General features: G+C 47.4%; 1 protein-coding gene across 4 annotated transcripts in view; it reads right to left on the reverse strand.

The window, feature by feature from the left end:
- The window catches only part of NEK6 (NIMA related kinase 6), a 42,209-nt gene extending 18,728 nt beyond the window's left edge, over positions 1 to 23,481 (reverse strand). Inside the window, exons 1-4 of one of the 4 annotated variants that reach the window (XM_079324386.1) lie at positions 23,334 to 23,481; positions 7,622 to 7,746; positions 953 to 1,093; positions 30 to 92 (exon numbers count right to left, since the gene is read on the reverse strand). In XM_079324386.1, coding sequence (XP_079180512.1) covers positions 30 to 92; positions 953 to 1,093; positions 7,622 to 7,714 — 297 coding nt within the window. In that variant the 5' untranslated portion in view covers positions 7,715 to 7,746; positions 23,334 to 23,481. Of the gene's footprint in view, positions 1 to 29; positions 93 to 952; positions 1,094 to 7,621; positions 7,747 to 10,972; positions 11,036 to 23,333 lie in introns of those variants that run through there. The other 3 variants (XM_079324383.1, XM_079324384.1, XM_079324385.1) reach the window with 3 other exon arrangements.
- Between the last annotated feature and the right edge of the window lie 4,171 nt (positions 23,482 to 27,652).

A 27,652-nucleotide genomic window follows, 5' to 3' on the forward strand; every position in this document is an offset into this window, starting at 1 on the left:
AGAAAAAAAGATATTCTAAAAATTCTTACCTTCAAGAGGTCAATTTCTTTAATGCAATCTTGCCTTGCCTTGGCATCCATCATTTCAAAAATCTTCAAACACAAAAACATAGAAGATAAAAATGAAACAACAAAAAAAAAGTTCTTTATACTTTAACAAGCAGTTGGTGTTTCCTTCCCCAGTTTGTACATCCTCTTCTGTAATGAGTATTCACACAATCCCCAGATCAAAGAAAGATCAATGTTTTCTTTATTTTGAAACCACCACAGGGATAACATTGGGGTAAAACTAATTTTAAAACCCATAGGCAATATTCTAAGCAGCACGAAAAATAAAGATACAAGTTTGAGAATTTGCTGCTGTGATTTTCATTGGTTATCATTAATTTCATATGGTAAATAAAAGACAAAATGTTTACTTTTGTCTTTCAAACAGATACAGCTTCCACTGATTTCTCTGTAATAATTAACAATAACTTGGAGCATTAATATTCATTCTGCAATGATCACTAAGTCACTGGGAATGGGAATTGAGAGGATGTGTTGAAGGATTAGGCAAATTTCCCCAAACAAAATGCTGTTCTGAATACTGCCCAATACTTTCAGCCAACTTTAAAAATCCTACACTTCTGCCACCCAAGTTTTCACAAATTCTTCTCCACCTCCAGCAGCAATCTCCAGCCCTTTCCCTTCCATGCAGCTCCTCGTGGCACCAGCACTCACTGCCTCACACAGTTAACACCAACTGGGTGAACCCTTTTCATGAAGCAAAGGGTGAAATCTGCAATCAATCTGAGACGGCAGTGCTGCTATGCAAGCCTGAGCTGGCCACAGGAACGCGCAGGGTGGGGAGGGATGGAGACCCTGCAGCTGCAGCTCCCCTGTGCTCCTGGCAGCCCCTGAACATCCCCACCCCACCCTGCCCTGCAGCAGGGCCCTGCTCTGATGCTCACCTGCACCTTCTTCAGAGCCACAGGTGTCCTGTCCAGCAGACAGGTTGCTCTGTAAACTTCGCTGAACTGGCCCCGGCCGATCTTCTTCTCGATCTGGAAATCCGCCAGCGTGCAGCGATAGGGGAAGGCAGGGCAGTGTCTCTGTGGGGCACAGGCACTCAGGGACAGCACACCCAGCCTCTCCCACTGCCCACCACACCAGCTGCTTCACAGCACCAGCACAGGCTGCAGGAAGCCACATGGCTTCTTTAAAAAGGGAATTCAAGTCTTGCCTTCTGTGTAAGTAACTAATTAATCCCAAACTGCTCTCCCTCCCTGCACGGCCTCTCGCAGCTCTGCCTGAGCCACCTGGGAGATGCTGCTGCTGCAGCCCAGCAGTGCCAGGTAAACACCTGGGCAGGCAGACACAGCCCCATGGACTGGGACTGCTCCCCAGAGCCCTCCTGCTCTCCTCTGCCATTAGCACGGCTGCCAAACAATGTTTAAAAAAGAAATCATGAAAATTAATTACTCAAAGTTAGCACATGTGCCAAGTAGAACATTGTCGAGTTTCAGAAGCTTGAGCCATTTCAGGGCTTGCATGAAAACCCACAAAAAGAGAAGTTCCTGGCACAGGCTGGGGGTGGGGAAGGGCTTCCCAGGGCTGAGCCACCCCTCCAGCCCAAGCAGGCCCAGCACAAGGGGCCACTGCCACCACTGCCACCACTGTCACTGCCCAGTGCAGCAGGACAGGGCTGGGACTGGGATCTGAACTGCAGGGAAGCTTCCAGCCCAGTGCCAGCACCTGCAGCTATTTCTGAAGGCAAGTCCCACACAAGTGCAAGCTCAATTCCCCAAGTGCTTCCACCAAGCAGTTCAGGCCATGGTTCCCTTTCAGAGCACTCTGGGACAGACACCAACTATCAGCTGCAATCAAAGTTTGGGTCAGCTCTCAGTGCTTGTGCTGTGCTTGGAATCATGCTGCATATGCAGAGAGAACAAAAACCAAACCAAAATTCAAGTCTAAGGATTCACTTCTCCAAGGCTGGCAGTGAAGCAGGAGCATCCTGTCAGTGATGGGGAACAGGTACCACAGTGAGCACATAAAGGGCACAAGGCTGCAATTGCTTTGCTTTATTGTTTACATGCATTCTCCTCTAAGTTACTAAATTATCACCACAGTAAGGCAACACAGGATGAAAGCAGACAAACAAATATTCCCATTAATCAGCCCCCGCAGCCTTCTCAGCTCAAACTGGCTGCAACCTCTCCTTGCAGGGGTCTGATAAACAGAGGCACTTTTCAGTTCCTGTGACAGAGCATGGGAGCACTCAGCTCCTCCAGGCACTGAGCAAACACAGGCCCTGCACTGCCAGCCCAGCCTGCACACAGGCATTTGTCCCATTTTCCTGGCTCCCACCAGGAACATCTCTGCTTCCCAACTGTTCTACACACGAGCTGCTAAGGGAGTACCTTGACCTGTAGAGACAAAGCACTTCCCCCAGACAAAAAAGGTATCAGCACATAAACCTACAAAGTACTTTTTCCTAACTTAAAAATAGAAAGGAATCACAGCATTTCCTTCACCGTGTCCATGTGCCTCCTGAGCTGTTCTTGAGCAGTAAGAAAGTCTGAGCAAAAGCTTTTCTAACTTGGAGTTACCATTCACCACAGAAGCAGTGCTTCTAACATTTTATCAGGCAACTGCTACAAAACTTTATTTTTCAGACAGAAATTCACACTGAAACCAAGGACAGTTCCCACTTGCCTTTCCCAAATGGTTACTGGGTGTTTACAAAGAGTGCTTAAGTGCAAATTAACATTTCCAGCACGTGCCCAGAAGTACCTACCAACTTGTGAACTTGAGAACAGAACCAAAAGTAAGGCAATGCAGGGAGAGCCCCAGGCTGCTGCTGCTGCTGGGGGAGATGCTGCCCATGCCTGGACACCTCTGCTGATGTGTTCTGGCACTGCCAGGACTGCAGCTGCACATTTACATATGCAATGACCTACATTTGCATGGGCTATCACAACCTATCAGACCTAATTACAGTAAAGAGCTTCCAGAGAGGGCAGGAGATGTTTGATTAGGGAACAGATCATCCTCAGGTGAGCCCAAAGTGCAGCAGAAAGCTCCCTCCTGGCCACAGGCCACCTCCCCTCATGTTTACCCCTCACCTCCTCTCATGCTTTGCTGCTCTTGAACTCGAGCAGGGAGCTGAGCCCCCAGCACTGTGCAAGGACACAGACACCAGGACACTGCTGCCTGCCCAGAGAAACACCCTCATCTTACATTTCACTCATTCCATGACTTTTGACAGGGGCAATCCACTGTTTTCATGTCCTTTCACAATTAACCACCACAACTTTTCAGAAAGCTGGCAAAGAACCAATCCCTACTCATTCAAAAAACCTGTGATCTTCATTTCTGTGAATCTCAGAGTTCTCATGTACAGATATAAATTGTGTGTAGTAAGATACCACCACTATCTTCAAACTTGTCCATCAAAAATACATTTTCTCATTATTAAGACACATTTAGGCTCAGGTTTCCATCAGTGCAGTAAAATCAAGCCCCTGCCTCTACAAATCAGGTGTCAAGTTCAACAATGGAGCTCGAATTAAAAAAAAAAAACAACACAAAAAACCAACAAAAGCAACTAAATAAAAATAAGAAAAGGAGAGTAAAAAGGCCAAAAAGAACCCCAACCACTGGGCACTATTAAAACTGGGCTGTTTGCACATTTCTGTTCCCAGGGAAGGGCAGAGTCTGGGAAGAACTTGCTTTGAGACAAAGGCTGTTCTCTTCATGCACACAAGAAGTCTCATTCTTCTCCTACTCCATGAAAAAAAAAAAAAAAAAAAGAAAAGTACCAAAGATTAAAGTCACAGAATTCATGTGAATAAAAAACCCATTCATTTTGAAGAAGAAATGCAGAGATTGTTCCAAGAACAATCTGGACATCTCCTCTGGCTCTGTGAGATGGAACCAGGGATGCCAGAGCACAAAAATTCCAAGGCTGGCAAAAGCAGGAAAGGCAGCCCTTGTCACAGAACTGCAGGGAGAATTTTGCCAGGGCTTTTAGCCTCAAAATTTGAGGTGTTACAAGACTGTCAGCAGATCAGAATTGGTAAGGTTTCATAACACTAAAAATCCCCAATGAAATAAAAGCTTCAGTTATCTTGTGCACACCTGAACAGACAAGGACCAAGGATTCTTGGGAGTCTCCATAACATAACATCCCTTATAAAGGAACCCAAAATGGGGAAGGCAGGATTAGGAAACTCCTTGCTACAGACTTGCTCCTTGGCTGTAGTTTGTACTTCACAGACTCTTCTGGGAGCTGTCAGTGGCAGGGACACAAACCCCAACTGCAGCTGCAGATCCAACAGCTCCCTCCAGCCCCTGCCTAGGGACAGGCAGCCAGGACACCCTCAACACATCTGCTGTATTTCATTTTTCTTAATGAGTAGTCATCTAGAATTAATTTTGGGATATGGAAGATGAATAAAAAACTCTTCTGCAGAAACTTTCAATCTCCAGAACAATTAGTGTTTGGCCAATACATTTACTTCTTTGTAATTACTGAAGATCTGGGGGAAACCTGAACAGCCCCAAGAGAACTGTGGGAGCAGCTCTGCCTGCAGCCTCTGAGCCCTTGTTTTGGGCCAAGGAGCACAAAAACATCACAACCAGAGCCCCACTGCAGAGCCAGGCCTGTGCCCTGCTCCCCAGAGGCACAGGGAATCCAAGGCTGGATGGGCTGAGAAAGGGGAATGTTCACTGCTAATTGCACAATATAGAAACCCAGAGACCTAATGTTAATTAATAATCAAGTCAGTTGTTTTACTGCTGATTGGCACGTGGAAAACAGGCACCAGTCAGCCTTGCACAAAGGGCTGCAGGCATTTAGAGTATTTGTCATCAGCCTAAAAACTGTTAAGATTAGTTAACAACAGTGAAAAAGTCAGACAGTACAATCTTCAGATGCCAATAAAAGCATATTTCCTGTACAGCCATGGAATGAAATATTCTTTAGAAGAGTAAAAACACACTCGCCCAATTAATTTTCTGAAATCTCATTAAAAAATTTAGCCCGACTAAGTCATACACTTCTGACCTGAATTTTAATTATCTTTATGCTGGATATAAGGTTTTTTCTGATATTTGCAATGCATCATTAATTTTAAAGGAATGGTTTCCTTGCTTCTAAAGTGCATACTTCATCTGAGTGACATTTACTGTAACTAATTTCACCTTTAAAAGACATCTGCAGCAGTACTGGGGGAGCCCCACCCCTCCCCTGGAACAGGCACACATTATAAGCAATGATTTACTATCAACATCAGCATTTCAAATCCTTTCAGGATGTCCAAAATTATACACTTGCCTCCATTCAATAATGCCTACCTGAAAAGAATTTTCCACACTTTGAGGCTGAAATTCCAGTGTGAATTTATGAGAACACATTAGAACAGATTGATTAAAGAAAGAACTTCTAAGCTTGCAAGAGATGAGGAAACTTTTAAAATATGGATTATCCTTCAAACAGGTAGCCAAGTAATTATTGAAGAATACATCAGGTTTTTCAACTTGAGCTTCAAAATTAGACTACACAGTCATAAAATATCCTTCACCTGACCTGTTACCTGGAATTTAAAGTTTGCTGAAGAACTTGCCTAAAGTTTCAAAGTTTCAGAATCCCTGTCAGCAAGACTGGGATCTATCCTGATATCCAGATATTCTGTGCCTGAGAAATACCAGCTTGGAAACAGTAGAACAAGGTGACATTCACAAACAATTTAAAATTACCATAGAAATAATGTCTTAACAATTCTGCTGCTAAGATGTGAGTATATAAAAGAGCTATTTAAAAGTGAGTTACTGTGTTTATTTAGTATGAAAACTAAGTGAAAAATTATAACTCTGTATTTTTCTATCACTGATTTACTCCTAAATAATTTTTATTGCTTACTGCTATAAACACCAAGTAATCTGGAGATTTAAATAATTAACACCTTCACTCTGGAACATTACTAGAAAATATTCTCCCTCTTGCTGATAAACTTCCTTGGGGTTTTCCTTCTGGGGCATATCTTCCCAAATCTCCCTCTCTCCTTCCCACAAACTGTTACACAGTATGTCTGCATTACTTGGATTTTCAGAAGAATGAAAGGATGCAATGTCAGATTCTTCCAGGTAAAAAGTATCAGATATTTGAAAAATTATACATAAATATATTCCTGAAAAATGGACAAACAGAACTATGTCACCATCAACCCTATCATGCCACCATGTAAGGCTTTTAAACACTACCTGTTTATATGCATTTTTTCCAGTTCCTTGGTAAACTGTATATTTTTGCTGTTCAGGTCTTTTTATGCTATTTTGACAGCAAAACCAAAGGAAGTCTTCCTGCAATTCTAATTCCAAATGAGATTATTCTCAGAACAGTTTACTAGAGCCCTCCATTAACAGAACTTGGGTATTAGCAGAGTTGAGGGAGGTTTCACTGAACAATGACCATACAGCAAAATGAGCCCACTCAGCATCAGCATCACAGCAGAACACAGATTATTAGCTACTAATTACACTTAACTATGTCATTACAAATTCTACCATGTGCTCCAAGATGCCATGAATGTATCTGCTGCACAGGAACACTTCCTAATCTTGTTCATGAAATAATTACAGGGGCACTATCCTGCCAAATGAGGCAGTAATTAACCCTAATTGCTCAAAATGCAACTGGCTAATTCTAGGAGATTAATCAAGGGGATTCAATTATTATTAAATGACTTAATATGACAAATTGCTACATTAGGAGAGGGGGCTTTGCTCCACACCATGGTACTTTCCCAGCAGTGCATTCCCTGTGTGCAGAGCCTGTGCTGGGCTCTCCCAGTGACAGTTTCTGGCTCGGGGCCCCTGGGGCAGCTCTGCACTGCAGAACCACACAGGATCACCCAGGGCACACCACACCAGGACACAGCCCTCCTCTCTCACAGCCCTCCATGATGCTTTTGGCTCATTCCTTAAAATAACACAGGGGCAAAACTGATCCACAGGAAACAGGCTGAAAAGTCAAGCAGCCAGAATTCACAAAATCCAAGTTTCATGATCATGCAGACTCTGGGTTAATCCTGGTTTTAGCTCCCTTCTGCAGAAAGGCAGGAAGAGAGGGGAGCTGCTACAGTGAAACTTTATTATAGTATGGACTAAACACACTGCAGCAGGATGAGTTCTAGAGACTCACAGGGAGCCTACAGTTCATGTAGAATGAGCTTTTTCTTTTATTTGGTAATTACTTCTTCAGCACTTACTATGAAACTATAAAAGGAGATAAAATACATTCATTCACTTACACAATCATCTATTTTACTGTGGCCTTTTCTTCAAAGAATCAAAGACAAGAGAAAGCCAACTCAGTATGTTTTCATAAGATGATTTAAAAACACTTGCTTTAAGCAAAATTCAAGCTATTTCCTTTTTCTCTTATTATAATCAAAAAGCAGGTTCAGGAAACTCTGGCTGGCTGGCAGAATCCCAAACTGGATATTCCCTAAAACTGCAATAACTGCATTAAAAACAAAAAGAGGGGGGCAAAGGCAGCTAAATGCTAAGAAATGAGACCTTTATAGAATGAAGGTAAGAAAAGAGGGAGACAGATCAGAGCCAGCTGCACTTACCTGAGGGTCATGCTGGAATTCCTGCCCTGGCAGCTTGCACAGAGGGTTGTTCTGGTCCCCTAGGTGATGAGGATGGTTGTGCTGCCCTTCCATGGTCTCATACCAGACTCTGCCTCTCAGCTCTGCTGAGGGAAAAGAGAGGGAGAGGTTGGGGTGTCACTGGGGCTCTGGGCTGTGCCCAGCAATGGGGCAGAGCCCCATCCCACCCCCCTGGAGCAGCCAGCAGAGCCACCAGGATCACAAACACTGCTGGAACTGGCCCAACAAACAGAAGGGCACAAAATGGCTTTAGTGGTTAGTGCTCTGTTATCTACTAGAACACAGATTTGTCACCTGCAACAGTAGCTATGTCACCTCCCCAGGGACTCAGGGTCCCCTGTCACTTAGGGGACATCCAGAAAGGTCTGAGCATCTCCAGTTGTAAAACAAAAAAGACACAAAGCCCCTCCAGACTGTTGCCACTTTCTCTGGTCAAAAATAACAAAAATTTACCCAAGTCTTTCTTCTCACCCCCAAATTACAAGTTTTTATGCAGATTGGTAAAACACAGGCAGCAAGAGCTAGAAACCATTTTGGATTAAACGAGACTGAAGTGTAGGAACAACAGACAAGGAAAAATTCCATGAATTAATTCCCTTGCTGCAGTTTCAAGCCAGCCCAACACAGCAATGAGAAATGAGAGTCTGCTCCCCTTCAAAACTGGTACCAGAACATGCAACAGTGGTAAAGAGCTGCCCAGGGCACAGGGCTGGGCACACATTTCAGGAGCACCAGGGGCAGCTGTGGGACACACACTGACTGGTGCCTAATGGTGACAAGGGAAGATTTAGTGGCCAACACAAGCACTTGCAGAAACTTATTTCAAGAGTTTTGGCAAGTATTCACTCAGTGAAAGAACACAACCTGACCTCATTAGTCTATTAATAGTGCATGCCTGGCACTCGGGCAATGACTAAGTCTTAATTTAAAATACAAAGGTATTTTAAATATTTGTGGGAGTGGGGGAGAAAATATGATGCAGAAGAATTTCTGCAGCAAGTAGTGCTCAATTCTTTTAGTGGTTGTCTGTGAAACAAACCCTTAGCTCTGGCAGATCTTTCCCAACACCAGCTACCATAACACAGGGGAAAGCAGATGAACTTTCACTCCAACAAACAGGCACTGGACAAAAGAGCTGCAGTTCCTGCTACATTAAACAGGTGAACACGAGGGTTGCTCTCAATAAAAACAGTTTTTCAAAGTCAGTACCATGAAACTCCAGTGGGGGAAGGAGAATCACTGCTAGTATGAAGAAGTTTGATTTTAAGATCTTTTCAGTCTCAAGCATTTGTAGGTTTATTAGTAACCAGGTGAAAATCCTTGGATAAAACTATGTCTCAATATTGACATCACAGTGCTCTATGGCATTCTTACCTTTATGTTATACTGCTGGAACTATCTTAAGTATTTTGTGATTCCAGATTTGGAAAAAGGCTGTTTACATGAAGAGAGAGTCACATGTTCTCTCCCTTCCAAGTTGACACACACAGAGCCCTGGTACCAGCACTGGCTGCACAGAACCCACCCCTGCCACACTCCAGCCCAGCACAGACACAGCAGGAGTGCCACTGGGACACCCAGAGCCCAGCACTGGGACACCCAGAGCCCAGCACTGGGACACCCAGAGCCCAGCACTGGGACACCCAGAGCCCAGCACTGGGACACCCAGCACTGGGACACCCACAGAGCCCAGCACTGGGACACCCAGCACTGGGACACCCAGAGCCCAGCACTGGGACACCCAGCACTGGGACACCCACAGAGCCCAGCACTGGGACACCCAGCACTGGGACACCCACAGAGCCCAGCACTGGGACACCCACACAGCCCAGCACTGGGACACCCACAGAGCCCAGCACAGATCAAACTGGCACCCCCTGTGTCCTGCCTTCCAAAGGACAAATGCTCAAAGGCAGGGAAGGGATTCACTGCTGAAGATGGGAACCAGAACTGCAGTGATGTGAGCACAGCCCAGGCTGGGCATTGCCAAGGGAACAGCCACTGCCCACTGGCATGAGGAACTGCAGGAGCAGTGCCAGGGGCAGCAGCTGCCAGCCCAGCAGAGCCCACCTGCACGGGCATGGCCAGGGCAGGATCTGCACTCGGGCATTGCTCCTTTGAAGTGCTACAGCTGGAAGCAGAGGAAGCAGTAAGAACAAAATAGCAGCTTTGAAAAGAGATCCAGCAGAGCTCACATGACAGCAGAGCCCCTGACACCTCGGGACAGCGTGTCCTGCCCCGGGCTGGGAGCTGGGCTATTCCAGGCTTGGCACTGGCCAGGGAGAGCAGAGGGGAATCCCCGGGAGGGGCTCCAGGGGATCTTCAAATAGCAGCAACAACACAGGCTCTGCACTGCATCACAAAAGGTACAAGGTGCACTCTCAACACTGGCCCATTTTTACTTGACGTTGTCTTAGCTCTGCACTTTTCCTTTTGTTCCTGCTTCCAAACTTCCTACAAAGTTCTGCAGTATCAAACATTTTTGCACCGAGTCTTGACTATGACTGTAAATCAAAACATTTTTAAATTGCATGAAGCATCATGTATCTCTCCAGAAAGTGAGTAAAAGAACAGGGTCATAATTACCATCATGGGAAAAATTAGCACAACACATGTGGGATGAGCAGCTCCTTCTCTCCTGCTACTGTCACCTCACTGCTCTACAGTGTTAGTCCACGCAGTGGCACTCAGAGGTAACCTGGAGTTTTTCCAAATACAGGAAAAACAAAAACCCTCTTGTGCAGTCAGCTCCCCTGCTGCAATTTCTGGCTGGGTACCTGAGTGTCCTCACAGCTCATCTCTTGCACCTAATCAGCAGACAGCAAAACAGAAAATCCCATCAAACCCCTGATAACTTGCAGGTACCTGACAGGTGGGATTCTCAGGGCAGAACAGCCCAGGGCACTTGGTAGCAAAGGCCAGGATCATTAGTTACAAGACACTCATTAAGGAGCAGCAGCTCATCAGCAGCTGGCACTGAGTGCCAGCCCCCTGTGCCCCGGGTGCCGGCGCTGCGGCAGCTGTGCCCAGCCTGGCGGGTACCACCGTGTGCCTGGGGTGCCTCCAACACAACTGCAGGCCAAATGATTTGCTGCCACACGTATAATCGACATGACAGCACCCTGCACCTCTCGAGCAGGCAGCAAAGCAGCAGCTTGTGTTCAGTGTTACAACCATTTTCTGTACCAGCACTTTTCACCTTCCTGCAAGACACAGCAGCTGCTGCGTGTGCCCGGCGCCCAGCCCTGCTGCTGCCACCACACACAGACCTGTACCTGAGTGCTAATGCACAGACATGGGACACACACACACCTGCTTTCCCCCTCAGTGACTGCACTCCTCTCTTATCCTCACTCTACACAGGCACTTGTGGGGGAGCCAAGCAGCTCTGTTGGGTACCTTGTGCAAAACAAACCAAAACAGAACGGCAAGTCATATATGGTTCCAGAAAACTCTATACCTGTTTCTGATTAAAACCAGTCCAGTACGTGAGTTAACCCACTGCACAAATGTCCATCTTTTCCCCCAGCCACACAGGGAGCTGCCAGGGACTGAAATGCAGCAGTGCACAGCAGCAGCCCCAGTCAGCTGGGATATCCATAGGGATGTGCTGCCCTGGGAGCCAGGCTGCAGCTCCTCACTGCAGCTTCCCCAAAGGCTGGAGCAATGCAAACTGTTTTACACAATAAACACAACCACATCAGCACCACTTTCTTCCTCTCTACTGCCCAAGTGTTCTTCCTCTTCCTTGCTCATAAAATAAATCTGCCAGGATACCCTATGAGATTACCTATATATTTAAATGATGATCTGGGCTTATGATTACATTATCATTGTGGTTCAGGGCATGTGCTCTAGGGAAGGCAGCCCAATCCTAGGAGAGTATTATTTTCGAGTGACTTTTATTGTCCATTACTTTACACTGTTTCTGTCACAGCTATGATGTCTGGTAGGAATAGTTCACAACAGAAATATCTTTGTTGTTAGTATTCTCATTGCAATTTAGTCAGATCAACCTTTAAATCTCATCCATCATACTGAAGAGCTTTGGCAAAGCAAGCACAGTAATATATGCTTCCATGCAAAACCTAATTACAGGCTAGGTTAAAAAGCCTACCCTGTTCCTTCTGCAGTGCAAGGTGACAGGAAATTCTGAGCATCCCTTGGTTTCTCACTCTCCCTTTTTGCTGCTGAAGTGCATAACCCGTTCATTACAGCAGACTGATTCTGTCTGGCACATGACAAACTTACTTGAACCTAACAATTAAACTTCTGACAGCGTTTCCAAAAGCAGAGAGTATTTACTGTAAATGCCTGACAATTTTTTTCCTCTCTCCTCATCTCTCTCAACAGTCACCTTATGATGACTGGAAATTACCATAAGCAAATAGCAGTCTAACATCCAAAAAAACCCCTCATGTTAATGTGAAATACACACCTGCCAACACTGAAAAAATATGAATATGAATGTTAAAGGCAACAACACGAAGAACAGCATTGAAATGCTTGAGGAGAGAACACTGCAAGGGCACAGTTAGAGAATGTGACTCAGTAAAACCTGCCCAGCAAGAGCTGCCTGTGGTGGTGGCACGGCCACCCCTGCCCTGCCAGAGGGACTGGGGCCTCTCCCTCCCAGCTCTGGCTGCACCAAGGGAATTCAAGCAAAAACTCCTAAACAGAGCCCAGTAAATCACCCAGAAACAGCTCCTGAATTTCAGGCCTATTATCACAATGAAACTCTATAGATTCACACACACGAACATTACAGTGTGAGTTACCTGCAATTTACAGCCCCTGGAAAGGATGAGGGTCTCTGTAATAAATTGATCACTGCAGAGAAGAAAGGTGGTTTAGTCCCAGCTCACATTCCAGAGGGTTGGATTTACCCTGGGAGCAGATGGGTTTCTGCTAAGACTTTGTGCAAACCAGATTTTCAACAGCCAGTAAGGGATGGGCTCCTCAAAGACCCCAAATCCACTAACTGAGAATGTTTTAGTGAAATGGCTGAAAAGCCCTGGAGCTTTTTCATACCATGTCAACAACTGATACTCATTAAACAAATGCTGTGACAGACACCATAATTCACTGTTCCATACCTAGAAGCAAAATGACATTAAGTCAACTATTTAAAGCTATGCAGAGTCATCTCTCTGTGGATGTCAATAAAACAAATGCTTCCTGCCAATAATTAACTGTATGAAACACCCTACTCTGTTTCAAATCACTACCCACACCCTGCTCAGGTCCATATTCCCACTCTAAACAAGCAAGATTATAACTTCAAATACTCTGCCTTCTAGTTTGGGGTGAAATCTAGTACAATGGCTTGAAAATAGCAAGGTTGGGCAGAGTGTGCTTGGCTGGATCACTGCCACTTGAGCTAATACAACATTCTGAGAGAACATTTCAAGTGCCCATCTCTCACCAGGTAGTTTACTTCTAATTTTAGTTTTAAGTTTTAAAAGTTTTAACTTTTAAAGGTTAGGTTGGGTTTTGTTTGGTGGTTTTTTTCCTGTGTTGTAGTACCAGTTCTCTAGAACTTGGTCCAAAACCAAAAAACATAATTGCCTGAGTCTTCTGGACACATTTCAGATGCTTTGCAGACCCATCCATTCCAAGGGATGGTTTCACAGGGCTCCTATTAAACAGCTCCAGGATCAGTGCCAAGAGCATTTGGTGATTTATGTTTTAAGGTAAATGTTCCTTTTCACCAGCTTAACTGGACTATTCCTACCCTCTCTTGCACTGCACTCAATTTACTAGTACAACACCCCATGTAAATATTTATGTGTGATGTTTGTGTAGGATGTAAACATCAAATACATATTCACATCCAAACCTGAGGGTGAAGAGCAGTCAGCAGCATTTAAAGAGACAATACTCGTTCTGGAGAGAGGGGATACTGTGACCATGGTACAGCAACAACAGGCTGCATTCTTCCCCAACCAGTTCTCACTCAGGTGTGTTTCAGATAAAGTAACAAGCCAACCTTAATTTATATTCTCACAGTTGCAATTTTGAGCCATCTAGAAAATTCACTGTATTCATTTTTATCACCTTTGAACCATTAGAGCCAGATCTCTCAGGCCACCACCACTGCTAACGAAACACACATCAAAGATAAACACATACCAAACCTACCTGGAATTTTACTGTATTGCTTACCAAGCATGCAACAACAAGCTCACTTTTTAATTTATAATGCAATAAAGACTTTCAAACACGAAGCCAAATTATTTAAGAACGCTTCTGTTATCCTTCTTGGAATTCATTCATTTCTGATGAAGGGAAGATTAAATATAGGCTGGAAATATATTCATACATAAATGCTCAGAGAAACTTCCAGACATTCTCCCACCATTAAATGCTAAGTGAAACGAGTCCCATCCCAGAGCCCACTGCCTCTGCTGCCACCAGAGGGAACATCCCCCTGCAGCTGCAGCCCAGGAGGGGACAGTGACAGCTGACACACAGCACCTCCAGAGCCCCTGCCAACACAGAGAGCCAAAGCTCAAGCACTTGGCAGCTGGGATCCTCTGAGGCTGCAGTGAAACCCCTCCACCCAAACCAGCCCCCAAATGAGCTCCCACCAGACCTAACAAAGAACCCAAACTGCTCCCACAGCTGGCTCCTATCACACCCCTTCAGCACCCACCATCCCACACAGGAGCACAAGTGAACAGACCATCAAAAGCAGAACTAAGATCCAAAGTACAAAAATAAAATTTGAATCAGCTCTGTTGTTACAGCCCCAAACCCTGAATATGGGATCCATTCAGCTCAGCCTATTCTAAGAAAGTTTAACAAATATAAAACTTTGAATCTTAACAAAGTTTTCTATAAATCTTTATGTACATATGTGATTGGAAACACCACCACTTAGCACTTATAAATATATTTTAATTAGAACACTTCCAGGCACTCAAGAGGCATTAAGCAAACCTCACAGAAATATTTCTGAAATACTGCTGTAATTTCTGAAATGTTTGAGAAAGGTAGACCAAAGTACAAGAGCAAGCCCACGTCAGATGGGCTCAAAATCCACAAAAGCTGCTGTAACCAACTCTGCTCATGCAACTTCTCTCTACAGCCGTGCTGTTGGCCATGAAAAATTCAAATTATGTCTCAAATCCAGGGAAAAGGAATGGAGAAAAATAGAGATATATGTTCCCCCAACTTCAAAACATCAGAACAACAGCTTGAAGTATTTACATTTCCCATAATCAGAAGGAAAAGGAAATGATGCTGAGAATTGTGCAGCCCAGCCAATCCAAAGATTCATGTGATTCAAATCCAAAAGCAACTTCAAAGCCACCTCATAAAACTCTACCCAAAATGTGCAGGCAGCCAGATGTTGGCATCACAGGAAGAGCTTTCACAGCATCTGGATCCTGCAAGCAACAGCCAAACAGAAGCAGAAACTCTTCTCCACATCAAACTATTTAACATTTCTCTACTTACAAAACTAGCTATGCTAGAAATATCATTTGTGCTTTTTCTGCCCCAAAATAACTTCAGCCAAGTAAGACTGTATTATCAATATTGCTACTAAATACAAGTCAGCTTCCCTGCACACTCCTGAGTATCTGGAACCAATGGCACAAGTTTTCCAAAAATGAATGCAGCTCTTTAGTTCACATCCCCCCTCTGGATCCCTGTGTGTGCAGCACATCTCCATCTCCATCTCCCCACATGGGCACAGATCTTGCCCTGCAAGAACAAGATCCATTCACCAGCACCTTGCAGATCAAGGCCACAGGGTAAAACAAAGATCTGCTCTTTATGATGTCTGCAGAGCTACTTTTATTACTTATTTTGATGACAGACAGGGTTAATGAAGTTCTTGCAGAGAACTCTCCCTTTCCTGGGCTAAATGCCCAAATTCTTTCAGGATTCACAAGACTTGTCTATTTAAATTGGGTCCAATTTTTTTCCCTGCAGAAAGGCCTGCACAGAATGTTCTGAAGAGAAGCTGGGAATTAACCTTTCAAGAAAATTATAACTAAATGTGCAATTTCTGGATAAGAGACAAATCACATTTCACACTGTATTCTGCCCTCTGTAACAATTTTCTATTGCTCTAATAAGCTTCAGTGTTGAAGCATAAACTCTGTAGTATCAGATTATTAAAAACCATGAGCTTACTCATGGAAACAAGAGTCCTGCCCACCCTGCATTTCTTTCCTGACCTCCCCAACGCTGACACCTTATTAATCCCTGTGAATAATAACACACTATTACTCATCAAAAGAAATTTTTCAAGTCCAGCAAAATCCAGGTGCAGCTATGCCTGACCAGGGAAGTTGGAAGCCACGTGGCAAAGCAACTGCAAAAGCAGAACAGTCTCTCTTCCTGCACTAGTGATGAAGCAGAAAAGCTAAAATAAGACATTACAGTTACTTCAAAGTGCAAAGCAGGGGAACTAAAAGAAATCCCAGTAAGTCAGACACAGAAAAAGTTATTGCATACCTTAATATACAAAGAACTAAGTGCAAACACAGGTAGAGAACCATCCCCAATGCTGTTTACTCTTGGATGGTAAAGTTCTTATATCTGACATAATGTTATAAATTGAGTAATTGACCCACAAGGAAGTAAAGAGCTCAAGAGAGTTAAAAATTACCCTATAAATACCAGAAAGATTAACAGGTTTGTAATACCCACCCAAGAAGCGCTTACTCTAAGTAGAATGATTATGAACACACAGCAAGAATATTTACTGCAGGGCCCTGAGCTCAGTATACACAGACCCCACAAAAGGCAGCACTGCTTCTTAATACAGTGACAGCTGAGAGTCCCTCCTTAGCTCTGCCACTTGATTAAAGGGTGGCACGCAGACACTTGGCTGGGACTTACTTGCTTCCTTAAAAATACAGCCCTGTATTTTTTAAACCTTTTAAATGTTTCTTGGGGGGTTTTGTTGAAGTTCAATATTTTTGAGATTCATTTTTTGACAGCTCTGACAGAAGAGCTAATGAAAGAAACACCAGGAGCACAAAGAAGGAAGCAGAACCTCCATGAAATAGGAAGGAGTTTTTGTGTTCATGTTTGATATCTAGGTACCCTGAGACTCTACTTTTGCAGGAAAGAAACCTTAAGATACCTACAAGATTTTCTCCCCATCTCCCCACTGCAATGACAGAGATTTGCCCCAAGAACCAGAGCTCACCACAAACCCTCCAAGAGAGGCTTCACATTCAGAGTGTTCCTATGCAGGAAACAAAATGTTCCAACAAGGAGAAAACCCACACCTCTTCAGGATGGCAACAAGTGTCCGCAAGGTTAAGAACAGGACAGGACACTTCAACTGAGATTCCTGAAAGGATCTGATGGAATGTGCTTTGAAGCCACCATCTATTCCCCAATTATATTGCACCATCTGCAGCGATTTTCCTCTCCAAGTCCACTGTTTAAAAAGCACTAAGGTAGGAAAAAAGTTACTCTCCCAAGTCAAAGGGGACAGTTGGCTGTAAGAAAAGAAAAAGAAAAAAATTGGAATTCACATTATCCTGGACCATTTGAGGCAGGAGGCAGTGGTGGTGTGGGAAGAGCTCGGGCTGTGCCACCCCCAGCTCTGCAGTCCCAGCCACCAGCAGCCGGTTCTTCTGCAGCACCGACTTAAACCTCCACTCCACGCTCACCGTGAGTTTTTAACAGGCTGATGGATACTTCCCACCTCACAGCTTCCCAAAGCCCCAAGGACAAAAGCAACCTGAGAACAGGATCTGTCACTGAGCTCTGCAAAATGAAAGCCTTGCAAATCCTCCCCAGGGCGTGGAGCAACACCTGCTCTGTCAGCAGGCTGAGCCGGGACGGGTCAGAGTCCGGGCTTTGGTTTTTGGTGCCTGCAATGCCACCCACGTGGTGAGCAGATCGCGATTCATCGGGACAGACTGCGCGGAGGAGCAGGACGAGCAGAGTCCGGGGCAGTCCCGACACAGGCAGCACCCGAGGGTGCTTGGGCTGAAAGGTGGGAGGATGCCCTGAAACGAGACACGGCAACCGCCCCTGGCAGCTCCCTGAGCTCTGCTGGCAGCGCTGCCCGGGCTGGTGGGGACATTCTGGCAGCCACTCGTTTTGGAGAGAGCTGTGCAGTGCAAAATGCTCAGAGGGGATTCTCTGCCCTTTTCTCCGGCAGTGCCACACGCAGGCTGATCACTCACCCTCGGCTCCTCCAGCCCGGCTGCTTTGGGAGAGGCCGGAGCTCACCCCACACCCCCTGCCTGCTGCGGGGGCTGCTTCCAAAAGGGTCTTCTGCAACAGCAGCAGCATCTCCACACGTGGGAAATCAACACTCCAGACCATTTCCAGCTGATGTTACACAAACAATCCATCTCCATCTGCTGAGTTCAGCAAAAAGCCTGTTGCACCTTGGACTGGGATGAATCCACCCAGAGGTGCAGCCACATGAAGCCCCAGGGACCATTGCACCCCCAGGCAGGGAAAGCTCAACAGCTTCACACTACAACCCAAACCTGTCAAAACCTTGATAAAATAGCATTAATCACCTTCCTAAACCAAATGCATTGATCTGTCCAGACTGGTGCCTGAGGTCTGCCCAAGGGCAGGGACAGGCTGGCACCTATTTTGATTCATCATGTGAAGCCCAATTCAAAGGTTGGAGTCCAGAAATGGAGACCAAAGTCACTCAAAACAAACAAGAAGTGCCTAAGAACTGTAAAATGCCTGTAAATAGTTAAGACAGCAAGGAAATCACCATAAAGGAGACAGCTGGACACCAACAGCAGCAACAACTTTGTCATTTAAAAAGAATGATCTTGCCACTTCTGCACTTTGTGATCTGACAGGTCGTAACTATTTTAATAAGTTTATAATTGCCATGGTGAACTAGCTCATAGAACAATAAACTAGCACATCTAATTCATAATCCCAAACTTCATGCAGTTCTGATGCAAAACCTCCATTTCTGCCATCTCGAGATCCCAGCAGAAAACACTCAACCTTAAACCTTAAACACCTGGACTCTACTAAAAATGTGATTTGCTGGTAGTTTCTAAACTACCTGATTTTCTTGGGTGAAACACAGCACAAGCACAGGACAGACAATACCACCTGATCTTAGCAAAACACAGCAGACTACAGAAGCCATAAAGTACCTGCAAGGCCTTTTTTTTTTTTTCCCAAAGATGCAATAAATAATACATCTGACTGCTCAACAAGCATCTGTGAGGTTTCAAGAATACTTTGGAGTACAAAATTCCCAGGGTCGCATTCACTTACACCACTTGGTTTCAAATAGATACGAGAATGCTGTCGGTTCACTTAAACATGTAACAGGAAACTCAAATTTGACTAAAAGGTTGTATTACATTACTACAGGGTTTATATGGAAACCTTTTTAGAAGGAAGAAGCTAAGGGTTTTTTTCCTCTCCCATCTGCGACAGACAGCTGCTCACTGCCTGGAATCTCTGATGGCAGACACTTAAAGTAGCACCAAGCTGAAGTAAATAATTTAGAAATTTAATTTCTTTAATTGTACTGACACAATTGTAAAATTATTTGTAATTTACTGTATTGTGCCATGTTATAAGCCATGTCACAAGATTTAACACAGGAGGCTACATATACTGTTTTAACAGAACAGAAAATAGAGGTTTTTGCTAAATATTTTAAATGTTAAAAAGCAATCCAAGAGAGTTCTCAAGTCTGGACAGCAATGGTGCTTACAGCGAGTCCAGATGTTTAAACACTTAGCACAGGTTAGAACTTGAAGTAATCCTGATTCAATTCAGGGTGCATATAAAAATATGCCAAGATAGAAAAATACTTATCTACCTGTAAAAGATCTGACAGCTTCACAGATTTCTACATTCAAACCACTATTAAAAATAACTCTTTGTGCATTTCTGGTTTTAAACAAAGCTTCACTTCCAGGCTCTAGAACTGCCACTTGGGCACACACTCAGAACCTCAGTTCTCCTGTCCTACATTTCAGCCAACTGCCAGCCCAGCTTTAGAAACACACATCTCCTCACCACCCCCAAAACCTGTGAGAAAAAGATTTTGAAGTATTTTATGCAGTTTAATTTCCCATGTAATTTAGACACACTGCAGCAATTCCAAAAAGCACTATGACTTTTCAGTCAGACTTAAATCTAGATTCTGCATGCAAATGTTTTGGCTTCTGGGTTTCTTTTCTTCAAAAAGAGAAATATTGACTGGGCCAACATCACCTCAGTTTGAACACTTTGAACTCTTCTTTCACCTCCTAGATATTACATTTTCCTTCATTAAATTGTGGAGACACAGCTCTGCAGTGCCACAGGTGTCTGACAGTGGAGGGGATGTGGGTGCAGGGCACAGGTGCCAGTCCCCAGAGCAGGCTGGGATCCCCCTGCACAGTCCCACCATGGGAACAGCAAGGACACACCTCGGGAAAGCTGCACCTGCCCTTCCAGCAAAGAGCCAAGTGTTCAACTCTCACCTAACCCAGCTCCTTCTGGCTCCTTGGTTTTGGAGCTGAGGCAGCCCTCAGGGTGGGCAGTGCCAGCCTGGGAAGAGCAGGAGCCTCCAGGGAGAGGTGCCACACACAGAGCAGGCTGTGCCTGAGCTGTGCCCAGCACTGCCTGCAGCTGGCACAGGGATCTGCCCCAGACTAACTGCTCTGGTCTCCCCAGCTCCAGAGAGCAGCAGGGCCCTTGCTGAGCACGGCCACGGGCTTGCACTGAGCTTTACAAAAGCTGAGTAAAATAAACACGGCTTAACAGTGATTGGTGACAGAAAGAACAGCTCTCAAGGCCTCTGCTTTAACAGGACAGTGCTCACTTTGCCCATTTCAGACAACCTTTAACCTCCACGTGATTTTGTGCTGGGAAAGGCCACTCTGTCCAGCCCATGGCACAGGCAGAGCCTCCCCTGCCACCGTGCCTGTCCCACAGCCAGCAGCACAGCACGTCACCCTTCTCTTGCTGCATTTTCAGCATCTTCACCCACTAGTGCTATCAAGGCCATCATAAACTGTATTTCAGCTGAATGACTGTTTAGTCTTTTGCCTTCAATATTACAAGGTTTTTTCCCTGCATCTTGTATTTATACTGGCCACAATGACACATACCACATAATTTCCTACAAACAGCCCAGTCAAGCACCTGGGGAGGTGCACAGTGCATTAGTCACCATCAGCCCATAAAAGGTTAAACAGACTGGTTCAGTGAGCTTCCAAGAGAAATGCAGGAGTGCATGTCATGGGCAGAATGGCCATTCACAACTTTCCAAACCATAATTCTGCTCTCAAACCATACACAGCATCACTCTGTCTATACAAGTGCTGAGCTGAAGTAAAACTGTAGAAGCTGCAATTAGAAACCTGTTTGTTCAGTGGTGAAGGTGAGCCCAGCTTCCAAAATAAGGGTTCCATGTACTTACTGTTCTCATTTGCTGAAGATCACCATGAACAATCTCCTTTGCAACAAGAACCTCTAAAAAAAAGCAAGTTAGAATGACAAAAACTTTGGGCTATTAAATTCATTTTCCCTAAGGACCCATCCAAGCTTTCATTTAGGACAAAGCAAATGTCCTACAAGCCCCAGATTTCCACTTTCATAATTACATTTTTGAAATCCTCCTGCAAGTACCTCCTCTGCTCCTCCAGCCACAGTCCATTGTCTTGCTTTAAATTCACACTGAATACATTTGATTTCTCCCACCTGCCCCAGCTGTTGGCTGCTGCAGCCACAGGGGTTGGTCTGTTCTGCCAGGTTGGTTGTTGTTACACATTTTTCATAGCCTTGGGTCAAATATATTTCATACCACATAAAGGAAGAAAAGATGCTAAAATACATCCACTAATTAATCCTTTACAGATCTAGAAAGCTGCAGGTGTTCAGGAAGGGGACTTGTTGCTAACCACCCCCATTTTACAGCTAAGAGAGCAGAGGCAGAGCAGGAGAAAAACCCAATGGGCATTTCTGCCTCCTACCCCCATTCAAACAAAAGCACTCATTTTACTCCGAGTAAACAACAGCTCATTCAACACAAAAAACTCTTTCAAACCATTGCAAGAGCCCTTCAGACCAACAGGTAGGTGTGAATAAAGCCCAAAAACACTGCAGGAGAACCCTCAGAATCTCTCACTATTTTCTCCAGTACAGCCTCAATAACTGCAAGAAATGAGAAAAAGCCAGTGTAGGCTCCATATTTCCAATGTATATTTCATTGTTACAGACTGCCAGAAAACTTTTCAGGCAGGATCACAGAGGGCAGGTACTGCAAAAAAAACCTGTTTCCCAATATGGGCTTAGGGTTCAAGTTATTCATCTTCATCTGGTTTACTTCCAACAAAATAAACAGTGAAGCATTTGAAAAGGTATATAAAAAAATTACATTCCAATTATGCATCCATCCTCTCTCACAAAATACCTATTTGTCAAGAAATAATTCCAGAGGAATGAAGGGAAAATGAAATGAGCAGAAATATTTTATACAACATAGGTGTTAAGAAAGCAAAATTTTGGTTCTGCTCTGACAATTCCTTAGAGGTGACAGCAATCACTCACACTCCATCTAGAATCTCACTTCCCACAGAAGATGCTCTTTTTCCATCATAATCAAAGTTTCTCACAGCTCCCATTTTTTTAAGTCTCTAAGACTCAGAGCCAGAGGAAACAGGCAGCAACAGTCTTATCTAAAAGCAGTTCCTTCTTTTTTTCTGTTGTTGCTTAACAGAGTATGACTGTCACAAAAAAAGTGGAAAGAGTCTGACTCAATGTCAAGAGATGTCTCAAATGTAAATGCTGTAGAAATGCTGCAGAAGTTAAACGGTTGCTTACAGTGATTCACAAAAAATGAACTTTTAAAAGAGACACAGAACTGACAGCAAGACAGTCACAATGTGTCAGGAACTTGCATCACCGGACTTCTAATTGCTGCAATATTTCCTATCAAACTACTTCTCCTGCAATAATGCCATAGGCAATCACCATAGGCGGAGATATTCCATGTGTGCGAACAGGCAGACAAACAGATGGGCTCAGAAATCCACCGCTATTCTAACCAAGCATAAATCACACTTCGGAGGGAGGAAAAGATGGTATCAGATAGTTCAGCCCCACCATGTGCTCCCTGCAGAGCCATGTGCAATCCTTCGCAGCGGAGTTCCCACCTTTGGGGCGGCAGAGCCGCGCACCCGGCACTGCGGGCCGGGGATCGCCGGGCTCGCCCGCAGGAGAGCCGGGCAGGGTCCCGGGGCCTCCCGCACCGCCCCGGACCGCACCGAGGGGCCAACGAGCACATCCCGGGCCCGGGGGCAGCGCGGCCGGGACCGGCTCGTCCGGGGCGCGAGTGCTCGGAGCTGCTAAAGCGGAACCACCAAAGCCCCGCAGAGCCTGCGAGCGGCAGCGGAGCGCGCCAGGCTCGTGTTCGCAGCGCGGTCCCAACTTCGCCCAAGCGGCAAGGCCGCCGCTCGGCCCGCCCGCGGGACTGACCCGCCCGGCGCCGCTCCCGCCCGCTGCCCGCTGCCCCCGGGCCCCGCTGCCCGCTCCCCCCGCTCCCGCACGGCCCCCGCGGCCCGGCCGGCGCGATCCCCCCGCCGCCCCTCGCTCGGTGCCGCGGCCCAGCCGGGGCTGCCCGAAGGCGCCGCGCGGGGCCGGGGCCCGCGGCGGGCGGGCACACCCCCGGCCCGGCCCGGGGGAGCGCAGGGCCCCGCGTGCTCACCTGCGGCGCGGCGGAGGCGCGGCGGTGCCGGCGCGGGGGGCGCGGGAGCCCCGCAGGACCGAGCGAGCGGCGCCGCGTCCCGCACGGAACTTCGCCGCGCGCGCGCCCGCCCGCCCCCGCGCTCCCGCGCACGCGCCGCCGCCGCTCGGGCGCGCGCGCCGCCGCTGCCACGCAGGCCGGGCGGGGGCCGCGCGCGGGGGGCGGCGCGTGCGCGCTCGGCGCCACCTGCGGCCCCGCACCTGGCGCGGCCCCGGCACCGCCCGCGCCCCCGGGGGCTCTGCCCGGCCCGGCCCGGCCCGGCTCTGCCCTGCTCTGCTCGGCCCGGCTCTGCCCGGCCCGGCCCGGCCCGGCCCGGCTCTGCTCGGCCCGGCTCTGCCCTGCTCTGCTCGGCCCGGCTCTGCTCTGCTCTGCTCTGCCCGGCCCGGCCCGGCCCGGCTCTGCCCTGCTCTGCTCGGCCCGGCTCTGCTCGGCCCGGCCCGGCTCTGCCCGGCCCGGCCCGGCTCTGCTCTGCTCGGCCCGGCTCTGCTCTGCTCTGCTCTGCCCGGCCCGGCCCGGCCCGGCCCGGCTCTGCTCTGCTCGGCCCGGCTCTGCTCTGCTCTGCTCTGCCCGGCTCTGCCCGGCCCGGCCCGGCTCTGCTCTGCTCGGCCCGGCTCTGCTCTGCTCTGCTCTGCCCGGCCCGGCCCGGCCCGGCTCTGCTCTGCTTGGCCCGGCTCTGCCCGGCTCGGCCCGGCCCGGCTCTGCCCTGCTCTGCTCTGCCCGGCCCGACTCTGCCCGGCCCTGCTCTGCTCTGCCCGGCCCGGCTCTGCCCTGCTCTGCTCTGCCCGGCCCGGCCCGGCCCGGCCCGGCTCTGCTCTGCTCGGCCCGGCTCTGCCCGTCCCGGCTCTGCCCGGCCCGGCTCTGCCCGTCCCGGCTCTGCCCGGCCCGCCAGCCGCTCCCGCCGGCGCTGCCCAGCGCGGGTCCGGCCCAGGCCGGCACAGCCGAGCTCCTGCACTGACTGGCCTGAACGGGTTTGGCCCCAAAATCTATCCAGTTTTTGGGACAGAAAATCCTCAATTCGGAAATTAAGATATGTACGAGTACTCGACATAAATTGAATTTGAACTTGAAATGCAACAGGTTTGTTTCACAAGTGAGCACGAAGTTGTCCATAAACACAAAAGCAGTGGTCCCCGTGGGGCTGGGCAGCACGGCAATTGCTCCTGTTCTGTCAGCTGCTGTCACTTGTGTCGAGCCTGTGTGGAGCTGTTTGCTGCTAGGATGGAAACCCCCAGCGCTGGCACGGCACAGTGCCCTAGAGCAGCTCGTAAATGAAACACGCTGTGCCAGCAAAGCACCTTTGCCACTGCAGCCGTTTCCACGCAGCCCTTTGCTAGTTAAAATACTACTTTAACATGTGTTGGTTTTTTTAATGACTCCTGCAAGGCAGTTGAAGTGCCCTGGCATGGAGCAGGAAGGGGAAGGTCAGCCCAGTCCCCCCGGAGCGAGGCTGGGCAGCGCTCAGGGCGGCTCTGTCCTTCCGTGCTTCCAGCGCTGGCCTGGCTGCTCCCAGCCCCTGCAGGTGTGCTGCGGCTGTCCGGGCACACAGGGGCACACTGGGGCACACTGGGGCACACGGTGACACAGGGATTCACAGGGGCACAGTGGCACAGGGATACACAGGGGCACAGTGGCACACAGGGGCACACAGTGACACAGGGGCACACAGGGGCACAGTGGCACACAGGGGCACACGGTGGCACACAGTGGCACACTGGGGCACACGGTGACACACAGGGGCACACAGTGGCACACAGTGACACAGGGATACACAGGGGCACAGTGGCACACAGGGGCACACAGGGGTACACAGTGGCACACTGGGGCACACGGTGACACACAGGGGCACACAGGGGCACACAGGCACGCGGTGACACACAGGGGCACACGGTGACACACAGGGGCACACAGTGGCACACAGTGACACAGGGATACACAGGGGCACAGTGGCACACAGGGGCACACAGGGGCACACAGTGGCACACTGGGGCACACGGTGACACACAGGGGCACACAGTGGCACACAGGGGCACACAGGCACACGGTGACACACAGGGGCACACAGTGGCACACTGGGGCACACGGTGACACACAGGGGCACACAGTGGCACACAGGGGCACACGGTGGCACACAGTGGCACACTGGGGCACACGGTGACACACAGGGGCACACAGTGGCACACAGTGACACAGGGATACACAGGGGCACAGTGGCACACAGGGGCACACAGGGGTACACAGTGGCACACTGGGGCACACGGTGACACACAGGGGCACACAGTGGCACACAGTGACACAGGGATACACAGGGGCACAGTGGCACACAGGGGCACACAGGCACACGGTGACACACAGGGGCACGCGGTGACACACGGGCACACAGGGGCACACAGGGGCACACAGGCACACGGTGACACACAGGGGCACACAGGGGCACAGTGACACATAGGGGCACACGGTGACACACAGGGGCACACAGGGGCACACTGGGGCACACGGTGACACACAGGGGCACACAGGGGCACACAGGCACGCGGTGACACACAGGGGCACACAGGGGCACAGTGACACACAGGGGCACACGGTGACACACAGGGGCACACAGGGGCACACTGGGGCACACGGTGACACACAGGGGCACACAGGGGCACAGTGACACACAGGGGCACACAGTGGCACACAGGGGCACACAGTGACGCCCTGCCCTGGGGGATTTGCTGGCCACGTTCCCCGGGAGCAGTGGGAAAGGTCCCACTCTGCATCCTCTGCCACCTTCCTGAGCACGCAGCTTCCAAGGAAATGCCTGCAGCCCTCGTGGCGTGTTGCTGCTCTGTCCCCTGTCTCTGGACTGATTGCATCACCTACACCTACACCACAGTCTGGGGAACCTGCTGCCCAAGACATTTCGGTTCAAATAAGTCACTTTTTCCAGCAGACTTCACTTACAAACTTCAAAATAATTCTGTGTTTTACAGAACCTGAAACACGATGGCAGATCTTTGATCAAATGGCTTTTATCCATGGAAATTCGTACTTTTAGGAAAACCTTCTTGCTAGAGCAGTGCCACCTCCAGCATCCAGAGAGACCAGAAACTGCCGTGGTGGTTGGGGGAGATTTTTACACTTTCTTCTGGATATGTCGCTGGGTTTTGGTTTTGTTACAAAGCTGTTTACACCTAGCTAATAGAAATTCACGGTGTTCAGTTTGGGTGAATATAAACAGGATCCGGGGCTTGGGTTTCAGATACATTTCAGAAGAGTCGATTCTCTCCCCCAGCACTGCTGATGGCAATGCAGAGTTTCTCTCCGGGGTGCAGATGCCTGCACAGCTCTGCAATGCTTCTCACTAGAGACAGAGCAATAGACACAACAGATGGAAACTAAGAGGCCACCTGGTTTTAAAGCAAATCATATCATCAATCTATCAGTACAAAATCTGAAACATGGGAAAGTGCTTAGAGAAACAAAATTAATTCAATTTTTTCCTCCAAACTCAATTTTCCCAAAGTCTGTTGATGTACCATTTGCAAAAATGCATTTCTTTCTCTTAAAATGAGAATGTCAGTGGATTGAGGTGGAAGAACTTAAGTGCTTTACATCAAAACAACAACCAAAAATATCTATTGTTAGGCTGCCATAAGTTACCCTCTTTCTATTCAAAAAAAGCTGTTTTTAAAAATCTGCTACATTCTTGTGCACAGCTTCAAGATCCAGGTTTTTCATAGCTAAATTAGACAGACCAGACAGAATTAATTTAAATTATCAACAGCAATTCAGTTAGGAAAGAAAATTAAATTTCCTCAATTAAGTCTTGACAGAAATAGACTTTCTTCATATCTGTGCTACAGTTCTGTGTGAAATTCTTTTTCAAACAACCCCTAAAGTGAGAACTTTCAGATGTTTACTTTACTTCTTCTGTGTTTCAGGGTCTGTAAGAACAGATCAAGTTTCCTGAAGTGTAAAAAATGTATTTTATACACACACATCTAAATGAGGGCTGCATCATTCACAGATCCCAGCTAATCATTTCATTTAATCAGTTCATTATTTTATGCAGTTCAAGGATAGGTTGATGTACATTTTAATCTACAGTTCTTAAAGTCACACTGATTCAATTGTCCAAAGGAATTCTCAGTAGTTACTGTAAGTCTGTAAGAAATGGAGAATTACCTAAATAAAAATATTTTAAATAACTTATTTTCTAAACTAAAATAAGAAGAAAGATTTTTTATGCATCTAAAGTATTTATAGGCAGTACTCACAAGGTTGTGGAGCACCCACGG

The sequence above is a fragment of the Erithacus rubecula genome (genome assembly GCF_903797595.1).
Source record: "Erithacus rubecula genome assembly, chromosome: 21".
NCBI classification, from domain to species: domain Eukaryota; kingdom Metazoa; phylum Chordata; class Aves; order Passeriformes; family Muscicapidae; genus Erithacus; species Erithacus rubecula.